The sequence below is a fragment of the Parus major genome, chromosome 14, assembly GCF_001522545.3.
Source record: "Parus major isolate Abel chromosome 14, Parus_major1.1, whole genome shotgun sequence".
Classification (NCBI taxonomy): Eukaryota; Metazoa; Chordata; class Aves; order Passeriformes; family Paridae; genus Parus; species Parus major.
In genome coordinates, this window is record NC_031783.1 from 382,949 (window position 1) to 400,787 (window position 17,839).

The 17,839-nt window shown below is 48.7% G+C and overlaps 1 protein-coding gene across 5 annotated transcripts; it reads left to right on the forward strand.

The window, feature by feature from the left end:
* Window positions 1-143: 143 nt before the first annotated feature.
* Window positions 144-13,131, forward strand: LOC107211363. 5 transcript variants are annotated; one of them, XM_015643320.3, is made up of 6 exons: window positions 144-362; window positions 742-781; window positions 8,579-8,653; window positions 8,997-10,016; window positions 10,148-10,317; window positions 11,048-13,131. In XM_015643320.3, exons 4-6 carry the CDS (start codon window positions 9,608-9,610, stop codon window positions 11,423-11,425), a joined length of 957 nt encoding a protein of 318 aa, XP_015498806.1. In that variant the 5' UTR covers window positions 144-362; window positions 742-781; window positions 8,579-8,653; window positions 8,997-9,607; the 3' UTR covers window positions 11,426-13,131. The 5 variants fall into 5 exon arrangements, with proteins under 5 accessions (XP_015498806.1, XP_015498807.1, XP_015498804.1 ...); XM_015643321.3 differs by lacking the exon at window positions 8,579-8,653; XM_015643318.3 differs by lacking the exon at window positions 742-781.
* The last annotated feature ends 4,708 nt before the right edge of the window (window positions 13,132-17,839 follow it).

Below are 17,839 nucleotides of genomic sequence, written 5' to 3' on the forward strand. Positions count from 1 at the left end.
TCTCTGGCACGGGTGTGACCAGCCACGCCTGGGCTGTGCTCCGGGACGGGACAGACGAGTCTGTGCCCTAAGGTGACGCGGTTCCTGGCGGCCCTGCAGCGCGGCTGCCCCGAAAGGGTTACGAGAAGGGCTCCGCCCTCCCTGTACATTGGTGTCCTCTTGGGTGACCTTCCCGGCAGCCCTTGCTGGCTCTGCCCCAACCAAACAAAGACGGCAGGAGGTTTTCAAACAGCCGCTTCCCTGAAAGTTGGCTGCAGGAGAGCCGGGCTGTGCTGGCACCTGCCTGGTCCCGGCCACTGGAGAACGTGGCAGCGAGTTGGTGCCGTCGCCTGAGAGGACCCCAGTAGCCGTCGGGAGTCCCTGTACGTGGGTGCTCTGCCCATTTGCTTCTGTGCATTGAGCTGGTTTGGGTGCTGGGAGTGGCGCGGGGAAGGATGAGAGGAACTCCTGGCAGTGGTGCGAGCACAGGAGGGTGCCGCAGGACAGGACTCCGCCGCCCGCGCCGCGCGGAGCCTGGTGCGGTGCTGAGGTTCCGTGTCGGAGCTGGGAGTGGCAGGCCCGATCTGAAGTGCTGTCCTCCAACCACTTCTTGAACTCAGAAGCCTCACCAGCAATCTTCCAGCCAAGTGCAGGTTCCTTTAGATACTGCCCATAAGTTGCTGAACGAGCAGGAAATGAAATAACAGAGCTGTGTGTTTGGCTCTTCAGTGTTTTTCTCTCCCTTCCCTCCTGCACTCCCAGGCTGCTGCTGAAGACAGGCGATTTCCAGCCACCTCTGCAGGTGAACTGCTCTGCTCCGCTGACGGTGGGATTGGGGCTAATTGTATCTAAACTCTCCCGGAGCCTGAGTGCGCTTGTCCCGTTTGTTGCACCGACTTGCAATTGGTGTTTTATTTGTCCTTCCTATTCATTGGCTTTGCGTTGTGGTGGGTGACTGCCGAGCCCTCCTTGAGGCCCCGGGCTCCAGGTGATCAGTGGGTCACTACCCACAGCAACACTGGCATTCCTTTATCATGGTGAGGTGTGAGTGCCCTGTACCAGGCATTGCTTAGCATTTGTGGGGATTGCACTGCAGCACTGGCTTAGCCCACAGCCTCTGCATGCTGGTGTTTTCCCTGTGCTGGAAGATCTTTGATCTGCCTCCCTGTTCAGTCTGTCTCTCCTGCACCTCTGTGAGAGCAGAGATAGATGTGTGTCTGGCTCCAGAGGACACAGTTTGTGTGGTTTTCTTAGAGGAATTGCAGGGTGAGACATTTGTCTTCTGAGGACTTGGAAACTTTGCATCCAAATGTGTAGAAAGAGCCTTGGTTTTCATTGCAGGGAGTTGAGAGAGTTTCCAATGGCTGCATTGTTAAGTAGCTATATAGATTTGGAACAAAATTAGGAAATTTTGGGAGTTCCTCTCTAATCTGTAGAAGGGTGTGAATTTAGGAATTTAGCTGAAATACTTACAGGCCTATGAAATCATCTGCCACAGTTTCTGAATATCTGGCCCTCTCTCGAGGTCTAAGGCTATTCTTGCAGTGCACTCTGGTAGCTACACCATGAACAGGTTTAGTACTTCATTACTGACTGCCCCTGGACGTGACAGTGCATACATTTGTGTATTTTGGGGCTTTTAGCTTAAAAACTGTGCCATGATGCTGGTTTTCCTGCAACACTCTTGTGCCCCAATGCTGTAGGAATATACCTGCTCAATGCTAAGCTTAGTCAAACATCCTGGTTTTACCACAATGAATAAATACCAGGTTACACTTTGCAGTGATTTATTTGTTTCCTCTTCAGGAATGTGAAAGACTGGAAATTCAAGGTGTGTTTGTGGTTTACCCAGTGTAGCTCTCTCTGCTGGAATGGCTGTATCTCTGGAGAGCAGTGACTCAAAGTGCATAATGCTTTACAGAGAGGCACGGGTAAAGGCAGGGCAGTGAGATACTTGGCATTTAGTATTCTTGTCTGAACCTTGATCAATTTGTTCAGTGTTGAGGGCAGAGATAGATTTTGGAGCCAGGATGTGAAATCTAGTCTGCTCCTCTTCCACAGGCCTTCCCAGGTGCTCTGTGAAAGCATCTTGTTCCTTCATGCTGTGGTTCCACAGTTCTTGATATCATGTTTGGATGCTCCAAATCATGTCTTAATACATACCTGACCTTTACCAGACACAGCATCTCAACGATGCTGAGTTTGTCAGACCAGGTAATGTTGAGGGTGACCTCTGGGTTTTGGGCTGTGGGAGAGTCAATCCAGTGCAAAGCCTTTTTTTTCAAGGCTATCAAAGTGTGATTTTATACAGTGTCTCTGCTTTGTGGTCTGTGGCCTCTGACCCTTTCACCATTAGGGAGGATTTTCCAGTATTCCTGATACTGTTCCCTTTCTCTCTTCAAACATGAGGTAACAGTACTAAAAACACTAACAGTGTTGTTACCCTGTGCCCCCTAAACATCCCAACACACTCCTCTTTATCTTCCCACCATATCTCTACACCTCTATTCCCCAATGAGCTCCAGGCTGTTGTGGCATTCTCGGAGGCAGGAGCAAACTATATGTATCACTGTACTCACGATTTTTTTTGCAACCCCCAAAATCGTTAAAGAAACCTTGTGGAAATCCAACTTTCTTCAGTGTTCACATTCTGCAAATCTTAAAGTATAACCATAAATTTTTGTGTTTTCCATGTGAAGATCTGATTTCTTAAAGTGTGGCCAGGCAGGGGTAGCTCCTCAACTGCTCTGAAAGCACAGCCTAAATGAATGAAGCAGTTGTCAGAGCAGGTGATAGAGCTGTGGGCTCTAAACAGTTCATGTCAAGTCCTGGGCCAGACACGTAAGCTTTTCTTTGCCATTCTGATGTCTGAAGTACAGCTTGATCAAAATCTTCTGAGGTTATCCCTTCAGAGGGGAGCAGCTCAGGTAGCAGCAGCACCATCTAAACTTATCTGAGCCATCACCTTTTGATAAAACCTGTAACAGAGCTGCTCCTTCACCAGTTTTACAAAGAAAGGGCTGTGTAGGGTAGGATGCAGCCTTACTACACTCAGCACTGTTAGATAATATTATTGCTTCCATAAGGCTTCTAAAATCCCACAGAACAGTGGCACTGAGTAAAATTGCAACGTAGGAGAAGTGACCATTTTTCCCTGGCCCAGATCTTCCTGCTTTGACAGCATTTCAGCATTGGACACCTAATACTGTTAATCATCTTCCAAGCAAAATTCCACTGAACCACCTTGGCCAGATCATTGCCATTCTTAGGGCTGTCCTGTGTGGGGCCAGGAGCTAAACTCAGTGGTCCTTGTGGGTCCCTTCCAACTCAGGTGATTCTGTGAGCCCTTTCTGATTACTGGTCTCCACAGAGCTAAGACTTCCCCATCTGTCCCTACATCAGTGAAACTGTTCTCTGTATGAATAGCCAAGAACTATCCATGTCCCTTCCAAGCTGTGCCAGGCAGGCTCTGGAACAGGACCCAGAGGGCAGGAAGCTCACTGGAGGATTGTCTTGCCCATGGACACATGGCTGTGTTCAGAGCGCAGTTCTCTGCAGGGTGAGGATCTGGGCATTCCTAGCAGACTCGCTCCTTCCACAATTCCTTTGCTCTACTTGATATACTTCTTGCTGTTTGAATCCATATCTGAATCCCATGTAAGCCAGCACTGTCTTCCCTGTGCTTCTGGGAGATGTTTTTAATAATTTTTTTCCCTTCCAAGATGATGCAGTGTGGAAAAGGACTTGTCTTGCCAGGTTTTGCAGCAGCACCTGCTCAGAACACTGTGGGAAAGCAACAAAATAAACAAGATGGATGAGTGTCCCTCCCCATCTGCTTGCAGCTGCTCCAGCTTCCCAGGGTGCACTCTGGGTATCTGAGAAGGTCTGGAAATCAGACACAAAGGAAAGTGTGAGCAGAACCTTGTTAAGCTAATCACGAGGCCCAGATCTGAGAGATTTGGCTTGTGTCTTCTTACAAGGTCCATGAAGATCGATCCCCTTTTGGCAACACTGAATCCATTGTGAATGAGGTAGACTGTTTCCAATGCCCTAGTATACTGGCATTGCACTGTACAAAGAGAATTTAAAGGAAAGAGACATATCCACATCCAACTTTGTTCTTCATGATCTTACATCTTCCTAGGACAGGAGTGTTTTGCTCTCTCTGCAGTACAGGAAGCCCTTGAGCTCAACATGCTTTGGGATGTAAACAACATCAAGTGTCTGTTTTCAGTTGCTGAGACCAGACAAAATGAGCTGTATCTTCTTGCTCTGCATCTTCATGCTCCCTGTGGGACACAGCTTTTGCTTCTCTCCTTCCCCTCTTTCAATCACATCTGTTCTCAGCATCAGCGATTTGTCTCTCTGGTGAAACCTGTTGCTCCACCTCTGTACCTGGTGCCCCATGACTGTTTTGGTTCTGAAATGGTGGATGGGAGCTTGTTGCTCTGATTAAGACCATCTGTACATAAATGTCTCCATCTCTCCAAGGCTGTTAAAACTTGTGGACCAGGCTGGCTACGGGTGTGCTGTGGTGCAGCTGAAACAGCCATTGAAAAAACACAGCCCCAGAGTTGCACAGCTACCTGTGCCATGTCTGTTGAAGGATTAACTCTTCCTTGCTTCACCCCAGCATGAATTCTGGAAGCAGCTTTGCTTGTACCCCCCAAGGACAAAAACTGCCTGTGTCCAAGAGCAGCTGTGAGATGAATGGGAGAAGTCATTCTTCCCAGACATGAGCCAATTCTGTGGTCACACAACTAATGTTTCACTCTTGGGGAATTTGGCATTCAAAGCCAGGTAATCAGGGCTTCAGAAGAACTGTGAGAGAGACAAGTGGCAGTGGCTGGTGTGGATATTTGTTTAGCCTAGTGAGAGAGCTCTACTCCAAAGACTTGCAGGATGGATGTTGGGGAGGTCCTCTCTCTCAGGTTCACCTCCTGGAGTGGGGGCTTGCACAAGCACAGGAACAAGTTGTACGGAGGAAGAGCCTGCTTAGCTCAAGGCTAGTGGATACATCACTTGAGTTGTAGGAAACCTGAATTAATGCTCTTCCTGTTTTTTAGACCTTAAATCCACTCTGCTCTGAAAGGAAGTCTGGGGCACGCTGCCTTCTTTCTCCTTTTCTCTTAAGGTTGTTTCATTTTGTATGTAATATTATATGGGCCAGAGAGTATGGGAACTAAGGAAACAACCCTGCTGATGGGAAGGCTGCTGCAGGCTCTGGGCTGTGTTTCTGTGGATATAGCTGCCTGCAGAGTTATGGAATAGAGCATTATCAACAGTAATACCGGGGTAAAGGAGCTTCCCCAGCTATAACTATGTACATAAAGACTTCAGGCATTGCAAGCATTCAGCAGCAGCTGAAGAAAGGGTGGCTAATCTGAAATTTGGACAGACACCTACATTGGCAGTCTGCAGTAAAATTCCTGTTGCAGGTGTGGTGGTGTAATGAGGCATGCATATACAAATGTATATAAATGTGTATGTCCAGCTGGCTGTGTAAGCTCTCAAAGCCAGCCTACCAAAGGGAAAAACTTGTAGCCTGTGGTGCTGCATGACATTCCTCTCTGATTGGAACTAAGTAAACTGAGTGTTCCAGTCACCACATCTTCCCCCTGGTATCTCCATCCCACTGCAAAACACAAGGGGTATGTGTGGGAGGAAGACACTTTCAGACCATGAGGAGCCATTGAAGCTTGCATGGGAATAATGTGTGGCTGCAGAATCTGGGTTTGCCAAAGGACTTGCAGCTGTGGCTGGAACACAGTGTGACAGCTGGAGAGGTGGAGGCAACCAGGATTTCAGAACAGGGGATTTTTATTGCCCACACTCAGCTCATGGTACCTGGTCTCTATATGAAAATGCCAAGCCAACTTTGTGGTGCTGCTCTATTTTAGAAATAGCAAAGGTTGAGTCAGTCCAGGTGAGACTGTTTCAGGATTTTCTGAAGGAGATGAGCCCTCTCTGTATTCTTGATGTCTACAGAAAGAGAAAGTGTTAGAGGCAGGGGGTAAGCTCACATAATTGCTGTGAATTTTCTTACACAGATGTGCTCCCTTTTCCTATCCTCTTTAAAAACACCACTGGAATTAACTTTTCCCAAGTGGTGTAAGAAACCATTAGAGGAACCATGTCACTCACTGCCTGGCCCTGGAAAGTGAAATCCATCAGTCACAGGTCTAGAAAAATCCTTGAATCTTTTCCTCTCATTGAATTGATTTTTGGTTTTCCTTGTGCAAACATTATTTGATGCCTTGAAGGCCAGGTGAATGTAAAGCTCTCATCTCTGTGAATGCGTAAGTTGATATGGTGTGTGCATAGCATAGGCTGAAGCTCCCTGGGGAAAATACCCTCTGGAGAAGGAGAAAGAGGAGAAGGTGATGGACTCAGTGTGAAAATGGGGAGCACATTTAGTACAGGAAAACTGTAACTTTGCAGCAAGACCTGGATAAATAAAGTTATAAGTAGAGATGGAGACAGGCCAGGCTGTTGCAAAGGCTGACTGTGGGATCTTACGACTTGGCCTTCCAGTAGTTGAGGGAGCTTACAAGGAATATGAAGAGGTACTTTTTACAAGTGCATCTAGAGACAGGACAAGGGGAAATGGCTTTAAATTGTCATAGAGTTGGTTTAGATGAGATATTTGGAAGAAAGCCTTCCCTGTGAGGATGGTGAGGCCCTGGTACAAGTTGCTTGGAGAAGCTGTTGTTGCCCCTGGAAGTGTTCATGGCCAAGTTGGACAGGGCTTGGATGAACCTGGGATAATGGAAGGTTTCTCTGCCTGTGTCAGGGGAGTGGAACAAGATGAACTCTAAGGTCCCTGCCCACCCAAAGTTCCTCAAATCCGGAGAGACAGTGAGGTGCTGGAGTGAATCCAGAGAATGACAATGAAGCTGAGGAAGGTTCTAGAGGATAAATCTTATGAGAAATTCCTAAAGGAGCTGGGGTTGTTTAGCTTGGAGAAAGTGAGACTCTTACCACTGTCTACAATTACCTAAAAGGCTTCTTTTCCCAGTGAACTAGTAACAGGACAAGGACATAGCCCCAGGCTGAGCCAGGGGAGGAGTCTGGTTGGACATCAGGAAAAATTACTTCACAGGAAGGGTTGTCAGGCATTGGAATGGGTTGCCCAGGGACATGATGGAGTCACCGTCCCTGGAGGTGTTCAAGAAAATATGGATGTGGATAAGACAGACTTAGTGCCATGGTCTAATTGGCAAGGTGTTGATCAGTCAAAAGTTGCACTCAGAGGTCTTTTCCAGCTTAGTTGATTCCTGTGATCTTGGAGGAAATTGCTGGAATACTGTATTTTATGGAATAGACTCATATTGCTTTCACTGGTAACCTTTTGCCGTACCTGACAGGGGTAAAGTAGCTGTTATGCACTTTGTCTGCCCTCAAGATGTAAGTGAGCAGGATTGGAGCTAGATTTTGACCTGCACTTCTGCCTGCACTTACCTCCTGCATCTTCTGCTCACCTGCTGGATTCTGACCCCCAGCCTGCTTTGCAGTGTCTTCTCTGAAATGGTTTTCCAGGTCGTGGTCTACCTCTGATCAGTAAATAGGTATTTTTTTAAAGCCTTGACACAGAGGCAAGTGCTGTTCTTGAAGGATAAGGAGCCTGGTGAAGCACTGAGCATTGATGGTATCTCCATGGAGCTGCTCTCTACAGCAATGCCCTGCTGCCCTGAAGCCATCCTGGCCAAACTCCTCATCCTGCTGCCCTTCCAGCAAACTGAACGGGGGGGGTGGGGGGTGTGCTTCTGGGGGAACACTGTGAATTTGGAATCCTGAGATTATGTGGGGTTAGGGGAGCAGGGATGGTCTGTGCCTCCTGTGAACTTTCCCTAAGTCCAGGAAAGCAGGGCAGGATGGTGGGACCTCAGCTGAGGGCTGGGGAAGGGCTGAAGGGCATGAGCATGTGATGAAGGAGGGATTTGGGACATGGTGATGGTACACAGAGAGCAACATCTTCAGTGGAGAGGAAGCTGGAGAAGATGCAGTGTGGAGTTGGTGCTTCTCCAAGCTGGTCTTCTCATCTTCCCTGTGGAGGCTGGGTGAAAGCTGCAGCCATGGCTGTTGGCTTTCCTGGCATTTATGCAAATTATATGTTTCTGTCACCAGCTGCTCCAGTACTCCAGTGTTCTCTGGCCTTGTCTGGAGACACTCTGGGAGGAGGGCAGAGTATATTGCCACAGCTCAAGCTCCTCATACCTGCAGCTTCAAGATGGTGGCCTCCTTGGAGCATCTTTCCTTGACATGGGGAAGGTTGAGAATTTCCAACCTTTTGCTCTTGCTCTGCAATTGTAGTGTCTGCATCCAAGGATGTCTGTTTTCCAATGTCCACTGCCCCAGCTCTTATCTACAAGGTCCCTAATGCACACAGCAAGGCATGGAGTGGCCTTTAGATATAAACAGAGCTGGATCAAAGTGCAGCCTCCATCTCTGGAGCTAATATGTCTTTCTTTTACCATGGAACAAGTAAGTCGCAGAGGAGAAAAACTCCTCTCTCAAATTAAGTGACTCCATTTCTCACTGAGGCTGATGTCAAATAGTCTCTGTGCCTCCTTGGCATACACATTATTGTCTTTTTTAGGATCCACATGTGCCTTGGGAAGTGTGGTCTGGAAAAGGTTCTTATATTGTGTTTGCTTGGCAGCAGCCACTTGAGGTAATCTTTAATTGGAAAAATGTTTTGCTACTTTCTGGAAATTCTTGGAAGATACTTATTTTAGTGAAGTGATACCTAAAAGTTTGTCCTTCAGGGAGCAACTGCAGCACTGAGGGTCCAGGAAATGCCTGCAGATTCAGGAATTTGGTAGAAAGTGGAAAAAACTCTCCAACACATTTGTGTAGACACATACATGTGCATGTGTAGACATATACAGGTATATCCCTTTGTGGTACAGACACATACCTAGTGTGAGAGGGGAAGCACAGGAATTGCAGCTATTATATATATAGTTGTGCCTTCTTTATGAGTGTATCAGTGGTTGCATTTGCTTCTCCCAAAGGTACAGGACAGTGTTGTCTCCAGACCCAAGGGCATGCTCTGCAGCACCAGCAGTTCTCACATGGAGTTTCTACAGTTCTGCTTGCTGTGACCTTCTGGGCCATCAGGGAAACACAACGGGGTCCTGCCAGCCTCGTGCGATGAACCATCACTTGCCAGGATTCACACCAGGCTTCCTGGGATGCTGTGTTGCTGCTTGGAATCCTGATTGCTTCTGCTTGCTCACTGTGCTGCTGGCAGGATGGGATTGATGTCCAGTTTGGCACATTGGGCAGAGCCAAGCCCATAACCATCCTCTGTGCCCTTGGCAGACTGGGGAACCAAGCTAGACCCCTCTCTCTAGAGGGGTTCCAGGTGAGCAAGGGACAGGCTTGGTGCTGTCCATATTTATTCTGGTGGGAAAAGCCACCTCCTTCACCCTTTCCACCTGGGAACTGTGTAACTGCTGGGGATGACACCACATGGATGCAGGGCCAACGGCCTGGCATCAAGGCACTAGCTGAGCCTGAGCACTATCGCAGGGCACAGAGCTGCCTTAGGGGGTGCCAGCATCCCCAGCACGGCTGCACTCCAGGCATGTAGGTTCTGGGCACAGGAGAGGTCCTGTCAGCAATGGGCCGTCTGGATGACCATGCCAAGAGGAGGATTGTGGAGCTGCGCAGGGCTGGGCTGAGCTTCCGCAAGATCAAGAAGGTGCTGGAGCTGGATGACATCCGGGTGACGCCGCAGGCCGTGTACCTCTTCCTCAAGAGGAAGAGCGTGGAACCAGGGTCAGTGGCAGCTGGCTGGGATGGGGATCAGCCCTGGCCCCCACTGCAGGGGCATGAGGCTGAGCCCCCCAGGCTGCTGGGTACCCGGCACCCTGCACTGCCCACTGGGGATCCTATGGGCAGCCAGGTGCCCTGCTCTGCTGGCAGCCAGGACACCAAGGAAGGCATCCAGATTGTCGGTGTGGCCTCGCTCTGCAAGGACGGTGGGCAGCTTGGGGACACTCTGCCTCTGGGGCTGGCCCCTGGGAATGGTAAGGCCTGGCCCCACTGGGGTTCACCGTGGCCACTTCCCGGCACTGCTGGGCTCATGAAAGTGCCCCATTCCCTGCTGGAGACCTGCCAAGGGCCTCCTTTTGAGGTGTTTCTCTCTCCATTGTTGCAGGTGATGACAGTTCCACAGGCAAAGCCCTGACTCCAGGGACTGCTCTGGGGGGCCCGGCCCCCCTGCCCCAGATACTGCCAGGCCGAGTGCAGCTGGTCACACCCCCGACCCAGAACTCAGCCCTGATGGTGAAAAAGAAGACTCTGGACAGGGCTATCCTGCAGAAAAAGGTAGGATGACAGGATGGGAGAGTCCATGTGCTCTGGCCAGGAGCTGCTGCCATCTGGGCAGCCCTGCACAGCACCCTGCTGCATCTACACCATGTGGTGGGACAGGCTTCTAGGGGTGAAAGGCTCCCAAAGTGCCCCCAGCCTCTGCTAGCTGCACTCCCCAGCAATGCTAACCCTGGCACTTGGCAAATGTGTCTGGAAGCCCCTCTGGGTGAGGGTGAGGCCATGGGCCCACCCACATTCAGCCACTACTCACTGCTGGCCATGGAGATGCCAGTCACTGCCAGGCTTGGCCTTCAACCAGCAGCTCACAAACCTCTTTTTAAGGCTTGATGTCAGTAGCATCTCAGGAGGTTCTTCCAGCCACCCAGGGCTGGAAAGCAAAACCTGGGAGATGTTGCTGTTTCTGTCCCTGCAGAGAGCAAACACAAGCCTAGCATCAGCATGGGCAGCCCCACTGCCATTCAGGAGCACTCACCCAGGATGGATCAACATGTGCTAACAACATGGTGCACCAGGGGCTCCGATGGAGCAGCAGCTTAGGGGCTCAGTGGGGCTATAGCACAGCTTGTGGTGAGGTCTAGTGGTCCAAAATGAGGTGATGGCTTTCTCTGAGAGCTCTTCTCTGAGCCTTGTAGCTAAGTGCAGAATAAATCTCTTGTTAAATGCCATTGAACGGGCAGCTCATAACAAGTCACATTCCCTTCTCTCCTGCCTCCCACTATTCCAGGTCAAAGATGCCAGCACTCAGACTGGCTTGCCAAACCCTGTGGGTCCAGGACATCACAACCTTGCTTGGGGTGGAACTGTGCCCCCCACTGCTCCCAGCTTCCCCAGCATCACTGAGAAGCTGGATGCTGTACAGAGGGAGGTGCAGAAGCTGAGCCAGGCCCTGCATACAGTATTGGAGCGGCAGTGCCACCTGGAACGCCAGCAGGAGCACCAACAGCGGCTGCAGCAGGAGGTGCTGATGACACTGCAGCAGCTCAGCTCCACTGTGAGCCATGGCTCTGTGCCAGCCACCCAGCCCTGTGGCCCCTTCAGCAGTGTGGCCGAGCCCTTGCCCACCATGCCAAACTTCAGCCAGTTCAAGATGGAGCTGATCTGAGCTCCTGCAATGCCTGCATGTGCCAGCATTGTTGTGCTAATGGCAGGATGGAGCTGGGAGGAAGAACCATCGGTCCCTGGTGCCTTGTGTTCCCAGTCCCGCTGACTGGAAGGGGCTACCTGGCACAAGAGGCTGAATAGTGGAAGGCTGAGGCCTTGCTTCTCCTGTGCTTCATCCTGGCTGCCACTGGAGCTGGCTGGGACCCATAGACCTCAACAGAAGGCAGTTGCCTGCAAGAAGATGCAGCTAAGACAGACACAGCAGGGACGTGAAACTCCAAGGATAAAGGAGGCTTCCTTCTCATGAGGGTCAATGATGATCTTGCCCTCCCCTCCACAGAACCTTTTTCGGTAAAAATCTCTCTGCGCCACAATTCAGAACCAGTGTGGGATCAGTATCTACATTTTCCCTACCCCTTACCTGGACAGTGAGCAGGCTGGGTCTGTCTGGGTTACTATCACCATATGTGGAACTGCACAGGATGCAGAAACCCATGAGGTGAGACCAGTGCTCCACACATGATGTTGTTGGAGCCTGGTATAAGCTACTGCACCATTAGGGATAGATCAGACTGTAGGAAACAATCTTTTACTGAGCAGATTCCACCCTCCTCACCCCACAAACTCAGCAGATCTGGAGTGTGGTACTACTGTTGCCCACTGTCTGGTGAGAAATGGGCAGGACCGTAACAATAAGAGTTGCACCTTGGCAGGAGTGGACTAACTGGATGTTCAGCTCTCCTCTAACCCATTTTCCTGGGCAGGACACCCTCCTGGTTGTGATCCCCAGTTGCAAGGGCTGTCCCTAGAGCAAGCTGCTGGTGGTGCAGAGCTGCTCTAGCAGAGCAGCGCATGATGCTGAGAACCCCCTTGCCTAGACAAGAAGGGCACAGGGGAGGTTGATGGGCCCTAACTGAGCAATGGAGTCCAGAAGGACCAGAGACTGGCCTTACCTGCCAGGGGGAAAGGTCTGATGGGGGTGGCCTTGGCTTAGCACCCAGCAATGAATCCTGAGAGGAGGCAGAGCATGTGTCTTTCCTCCACATCAGCCAAGCAGGCTTCTGTCTGAGTAGGCACCACACTTGGCAGAACCTGTGCCTATGAGAAGTCCCCAGCCTGTTTCTGAGGTCTCCTTGAGTCCAAGGTCAAAATAAAGAAGGGTAAAAACCAATTCAGGTGTTTCTACACAGACACCCACACACAGAGCTGTATGTGCACACACAGATATAGATGCATGTGGCAGGTCTGTGCAGCAGTCACAGTGCTGGACACCCCCTGTGCTTCCCTGAGACACATCACTGGCCCCAGGGCTGTCAGACCCAGCTGTGCCCAGCAGCACTAGGAGTCTGCTGCCATCTGCCTGCGGTCATTCATTTCGATGTTGGTGTCATTTTGGTCATATCTTAAAAGCAACAGATGAAGAAAAACACATGATCAGTTGCTCTGCTCTTCAGCACACAAGGCAGCTAATCTGCATCTCAGGTTTGAGAAGACGAAGCTGGATGACCAGCACTCAGCAGGCACAGTTTCCTAATGTCTCTGTCAACATTTTGGAGAAAAACAGAAGTGTAACAACTGCTATACCTTGGCACATGTACTTAAAACCACCCTGGTTTCTGAAAGAGCTTCCCTAAATCTGCTTTAGACTATTTCTTAAATTATTTTTAAAAAATAAATTAAAAAATAAAATATATATATACATATATATATACACTGGGTTTTTTATTCCCTAAATGTATTCTAAGAACTTCCTCATTTCTAACTCTTGCACATCATCCCCTTATCCAGTGCTTAAAAACCCAGTAAAAATTAATAAAAATAAATCACCTGGACTGGTTAAATAACCCATCCACTATAACATTTGTTTCAGACAGATGTACAGCCTGAATGTTCAGCTGCAGTTTGCCTCCTGACCACATTAGGGAACACTAAGTTATTTAAAGTGGTGTCACATTATAACATGGAAGGTGTTTCCCACCAAGGTAATGCTAAGGTGTCTGTCACTTCCACTCTGCTCCAAGGAGGAGCTCCTCCCTCTGGCCACAGCATTGTCTTTTGTGCCACATGCCTTCAGCTTTCTACTCTCCCCCCACAACATGTCAGTACCACTGATGGCCCTTACACTGCACCTGTTGACATGCCCAGCATCATCTAGGATTTACTGGTGTTACGTCAACTTCCTGCAGAACCTGCAGTGCTATGTCAGAAACAAAGGGCTTTGCAAAATGGAAGGGACTTTGCTGGAAAGATGAGGAGCAGCATATTGAATGGTCTGAAGGCAGTGTAGGTGTTCACCTGAGGGAAGGAGCAGGTCTCTGCAGCAGTTGGAGAGGAGGCCCTGGGGAGGGAAAGGGTGAGGGATGTACAGCAGTTACAACGGTGGTTTCTCACCTTTTGATGCAATAAAAAGCCAGGCCAACCAACAATAACAGGAACATGAGAAATCCCATGACAAACAGGGCAATTTCCCAGCTCTGGAAGGAAGCTGAGGGAACAAAGGCAGAGAAGAGGCATTATAGCCATGACCTTTCCCAGCACAGGGGGAGGCCTAGGAGGTCACACAGTCAGAGTCACAGAATGGGTTGGGTTGGGTTGAGTTGAAGGAATCTTTAAAGGCCATCTAGTCCAACCCCCTGCCATGGACAGGCGTACCTTCCACTATCCCAGGTTGCTCCAAGCCCCACCCAACCTGGTCTGGAACACTTAGAGGGATGGGGCAGCCACAGCTCCTCTGGGCAACAGTTGGACTGTCACAGCCTCCCACTCTTTTTTCCCCTGCTATACCCCCTGTGACATCCCAGCTCTGGACAGTTCCAGCCTGGGTGCCAGTAGCTGCTCCCAGCAACTGGGCCTCAGGGCTTCCTGGCAAGAAGCTTCCTGCTGAAGCCCAGTGGCTTGCCCAGACATGCCCTCTCCCGTGGAGATGTGGCCTGACCCTGGTCCCAGCCCTGCTCACTGCTGGAAGCAGAGTCCTTCCTATTTACCGCTCCCATGTGACATGAATAGCATATTTTTGGGGGTGACACACTCAGGACTGGTTTGCAGAACTTCCTCATCCATGGAGAAGGGATGGGGGCTGGCCAGGAATCCCTGGAGATAGGTTTTGATATACTGCTCCTGCTCTGGCTGCTGAGCCCACACCTGGCCCCAGACCTTAACTGGTAAGCCCACACATATGAGGTTAAGCTCTGCCAAGAAAAAACAGTGCATTTTGGGTGGTCAGAAACCCTCTGGTATCAGGGATCACATTGCTCCCATGACTCTGTGCCCTCCTGCTCTCATGCTCTTCACCTTTCTCTTCCCCACTGCTCTGAAATCATGCTGCCATGCTGCATCACAGGTAACTTAAGCACATGCTCAACCTTTCTTTTGGTGACAAAAGAGACTTGAGGTTGTCATCCTGCCCAACAGAATACTTTTTACTATACTTTTTACCTCTTGTCACTGGTCAGAATTGGCTGAAATTGTTCAACTGGTCAAAAAGGCATTTGGGTGAGGGAGACAGAGCATAGCAGCAAAGTCTTCTCTTCCTTACAAAACCAGCCAAAATCCAGGAAACATTTTTCCTATCCCTCAAAAGCTGTAGTCCCTAAGGCTTCCAAAAGTGACTATTTGGTCTGGGTACTTTGAATAGATATAGGAGTTGGGAACCAGAGTCCTCTGGACTGCAAAGGGCTGTTTGCTTTGTGGGTTTAGGTTTGTCTGGCAGACACCACTAGCATCAGCAGAGACAGTGTATTACACAAGACATCTGCAGAGTCAGCATCCCCAAAATCTTCTTTTGAAGTGCCCCAAATAACAAAATATTTCTTCCTTCTCTGGTGGCCTGGAAGAAATTTGGAACACACTGGGAGGAAGTTCAGAGGGCAGCTACACACAGCTGGCACACATGACCTGTGCTTGTAGCTGGTGCCATGGAAGTAAAGCCCTTGTGGTTTTTCTAGGAGAGTGTGTGTATTTGCTGTGGGTGACCACCATGTTCCACACAGAGAAGAGGGACACTTCAGAGAAGAGGATGTGAAGAACGAGGCTCACATATTTTTTATACAATTTGAAAGTTTAATAAAAAGACAATTAGGAGATAAAAATAAAGTATACAGATACAGCCAGGTGTCTCTGCATTCAGCCAAGAAAGCACACCTTACTAAAAAAGGATTGTCCCTTAAAAACAGAACCCTACTACATGTTCATAAATTCTCATACATATTCATACATTCTTTCTAGGATCTTTGGTGTTCTTCTGTTTAGTTTTCTCTTGCCTCTTTCCCAATAGATCAATCTTGTTGGCACTATCGAGATTTACATTCCCTGATACCAGAAATGCAATAAATTCCTCCCCCAGAGTTCTGGTCACTGCTGTCTTCATCTAGATAAGATAGTTTACAGATGCAGGAGTTCTCTAATTATTTTTAGTTTTTCAGTCTTTGGGTTATACAAACAAATGCAGTTTTTATTTTAATACTATGCCATAACCTAACATATATGTATTATACCACTATTTCTAAGTTTCATCAATAACAAAAATAAAGGAAACTATATTAATACAACAAAATTTTCTAATCTTATACATGTAACATTCACTCCAATATTTGCAAAAAGCCAACAATATAATATGTATCTATAACAAGGAGATGTGACACAACTAAGGGGTGGTGGTGGAGTGGCTGCAGTGCTGAGAGCAGAACTGTGTCTTCCACAAAGCAAAGAACACATGGGCTCTGGACCTCCATCAGGTCCCTAACCTGGGGCTCTGCAGGTCTCCCACTGCTACACTACCTCCTCTTGTTTGCCCTGAAACTGCCTCCTTCTGCCTTCTTTTGCAGCCCCATTTGTGCCAGGTGGAAGGGTAAGCAATCAAACCCTGTTCACTTTCTTTAGGCTGCTCAAATCTCTAAAACCTTTGCCAGGGCCCTCCTCAGCTTTCCCTTCTCTTGGTGCTCTAAGTTATTTCTTCTGTGGAAGCATTTCCACACCACTACCCATCCTAGCTGATCTGTCTGAATGCCTCTAATCCTAATACATCCTTTTTGAGACTGATATATTGAACCACACAAGGCACAATTAAACATCCAAGCAAACCTTGAATTTATACAGAGGCATAAAAGCTGTCCTCCATTCTTTCCTCTTCTCCTAAAAATTTCTGATATTTGCTTTGCTTTATATAATTACTTTTTCAATAATTTCTAACATTTTGATTTGCTCTTTTATTTGCCACTAAGTTCTGAGTTATTTTCACTGCTCATTTTCATCATTTTCACTGCTTTCTCAGAATGCCAAACAACAGTAAACACAACAGCAATCCCCCACCCCCCAGCCTGGCTGATCTCTCCTCCAGCCCTGAGGTCATCATCCACATACAGTCCTTTCCTGGGACTTTGCTGTGTGCTGGGACAATCAGAAGAAGTCCACCTAGACAGCTTTGGCCACAGACAGCTATAGTGAAATAGATGTTTTTGGTCCAACCATCAATCAGCACCAGGACAATGTCCCTGATCACAGTGGAGTGGGGCCCCCTGAGATCTATGAACTCAAACTCATCAGAAGGAGCAAAGGGAAAGACCTCACTGTAAAATATAGGTAAAACCTTACAAAAGAAAGGCCTTGTAAAATCATGGTTCAGGCTTTGTTACTCCAGCTAAGTATAGCTAGCAGCTAGCCTGATAACTTCCCATGCAAAAACATCTTGAGAATGAAAAGTTTGTTAACATAACAAACTATCCTTGGGGAGAAAAACAAGTCCACCTGTAGTAACAAGGGATCTGTATCATGAGAATCAGTAGAAAAAGTATGTAAACATTGTTAGAGCGAAAAGTTTTGATTGACATGTACACTCACCATTACCAACCAGTGAACAGAGTTCCTAACCAACTGGCATTAAACACGATGCCTTCTGATAACCATAGAAATATAGGCTGTGTGCTATAAAGATGGGGCTATGATGGAAGAAGAAATAGGTGTCATTGTCTACTACAACACCTCACTGATCAGAACAGCAGATGAGTTCAGCTGAGGAGTCAGGATGCAGTAGTTGTCCCTGCCTGGCATGGGCATGGCCACTTGGAAGATCCACTGAGAATCTGCCCCATGGCACCTCTCTATTGACTCATCCACAGCCCTGCAGGTGGGGTCCTCCAGAAAGGCCTCTCTGTCAGGGGTCAGCACCCTGACAAGACACCTATGGCACCCACCAATCCGTAGCTCCTATCACTCATGTCCTCTCTGTCGTTCCCTTTTCCATAGTAGAGAGAAATGGCATCAGGGCCATTCCAGATGTTGTTCTTAGAGATAACCAGGGCAGGGTTCAGGGAGGAGGAGCCAATGAGAAAGAACTCTTGGCTATTGGTGACTTTTCCCTGGAGGTTCAGCACCATGTATGCTCGGTTCCCATTGCCCTTGTGCAGGACTGGGTAGTATC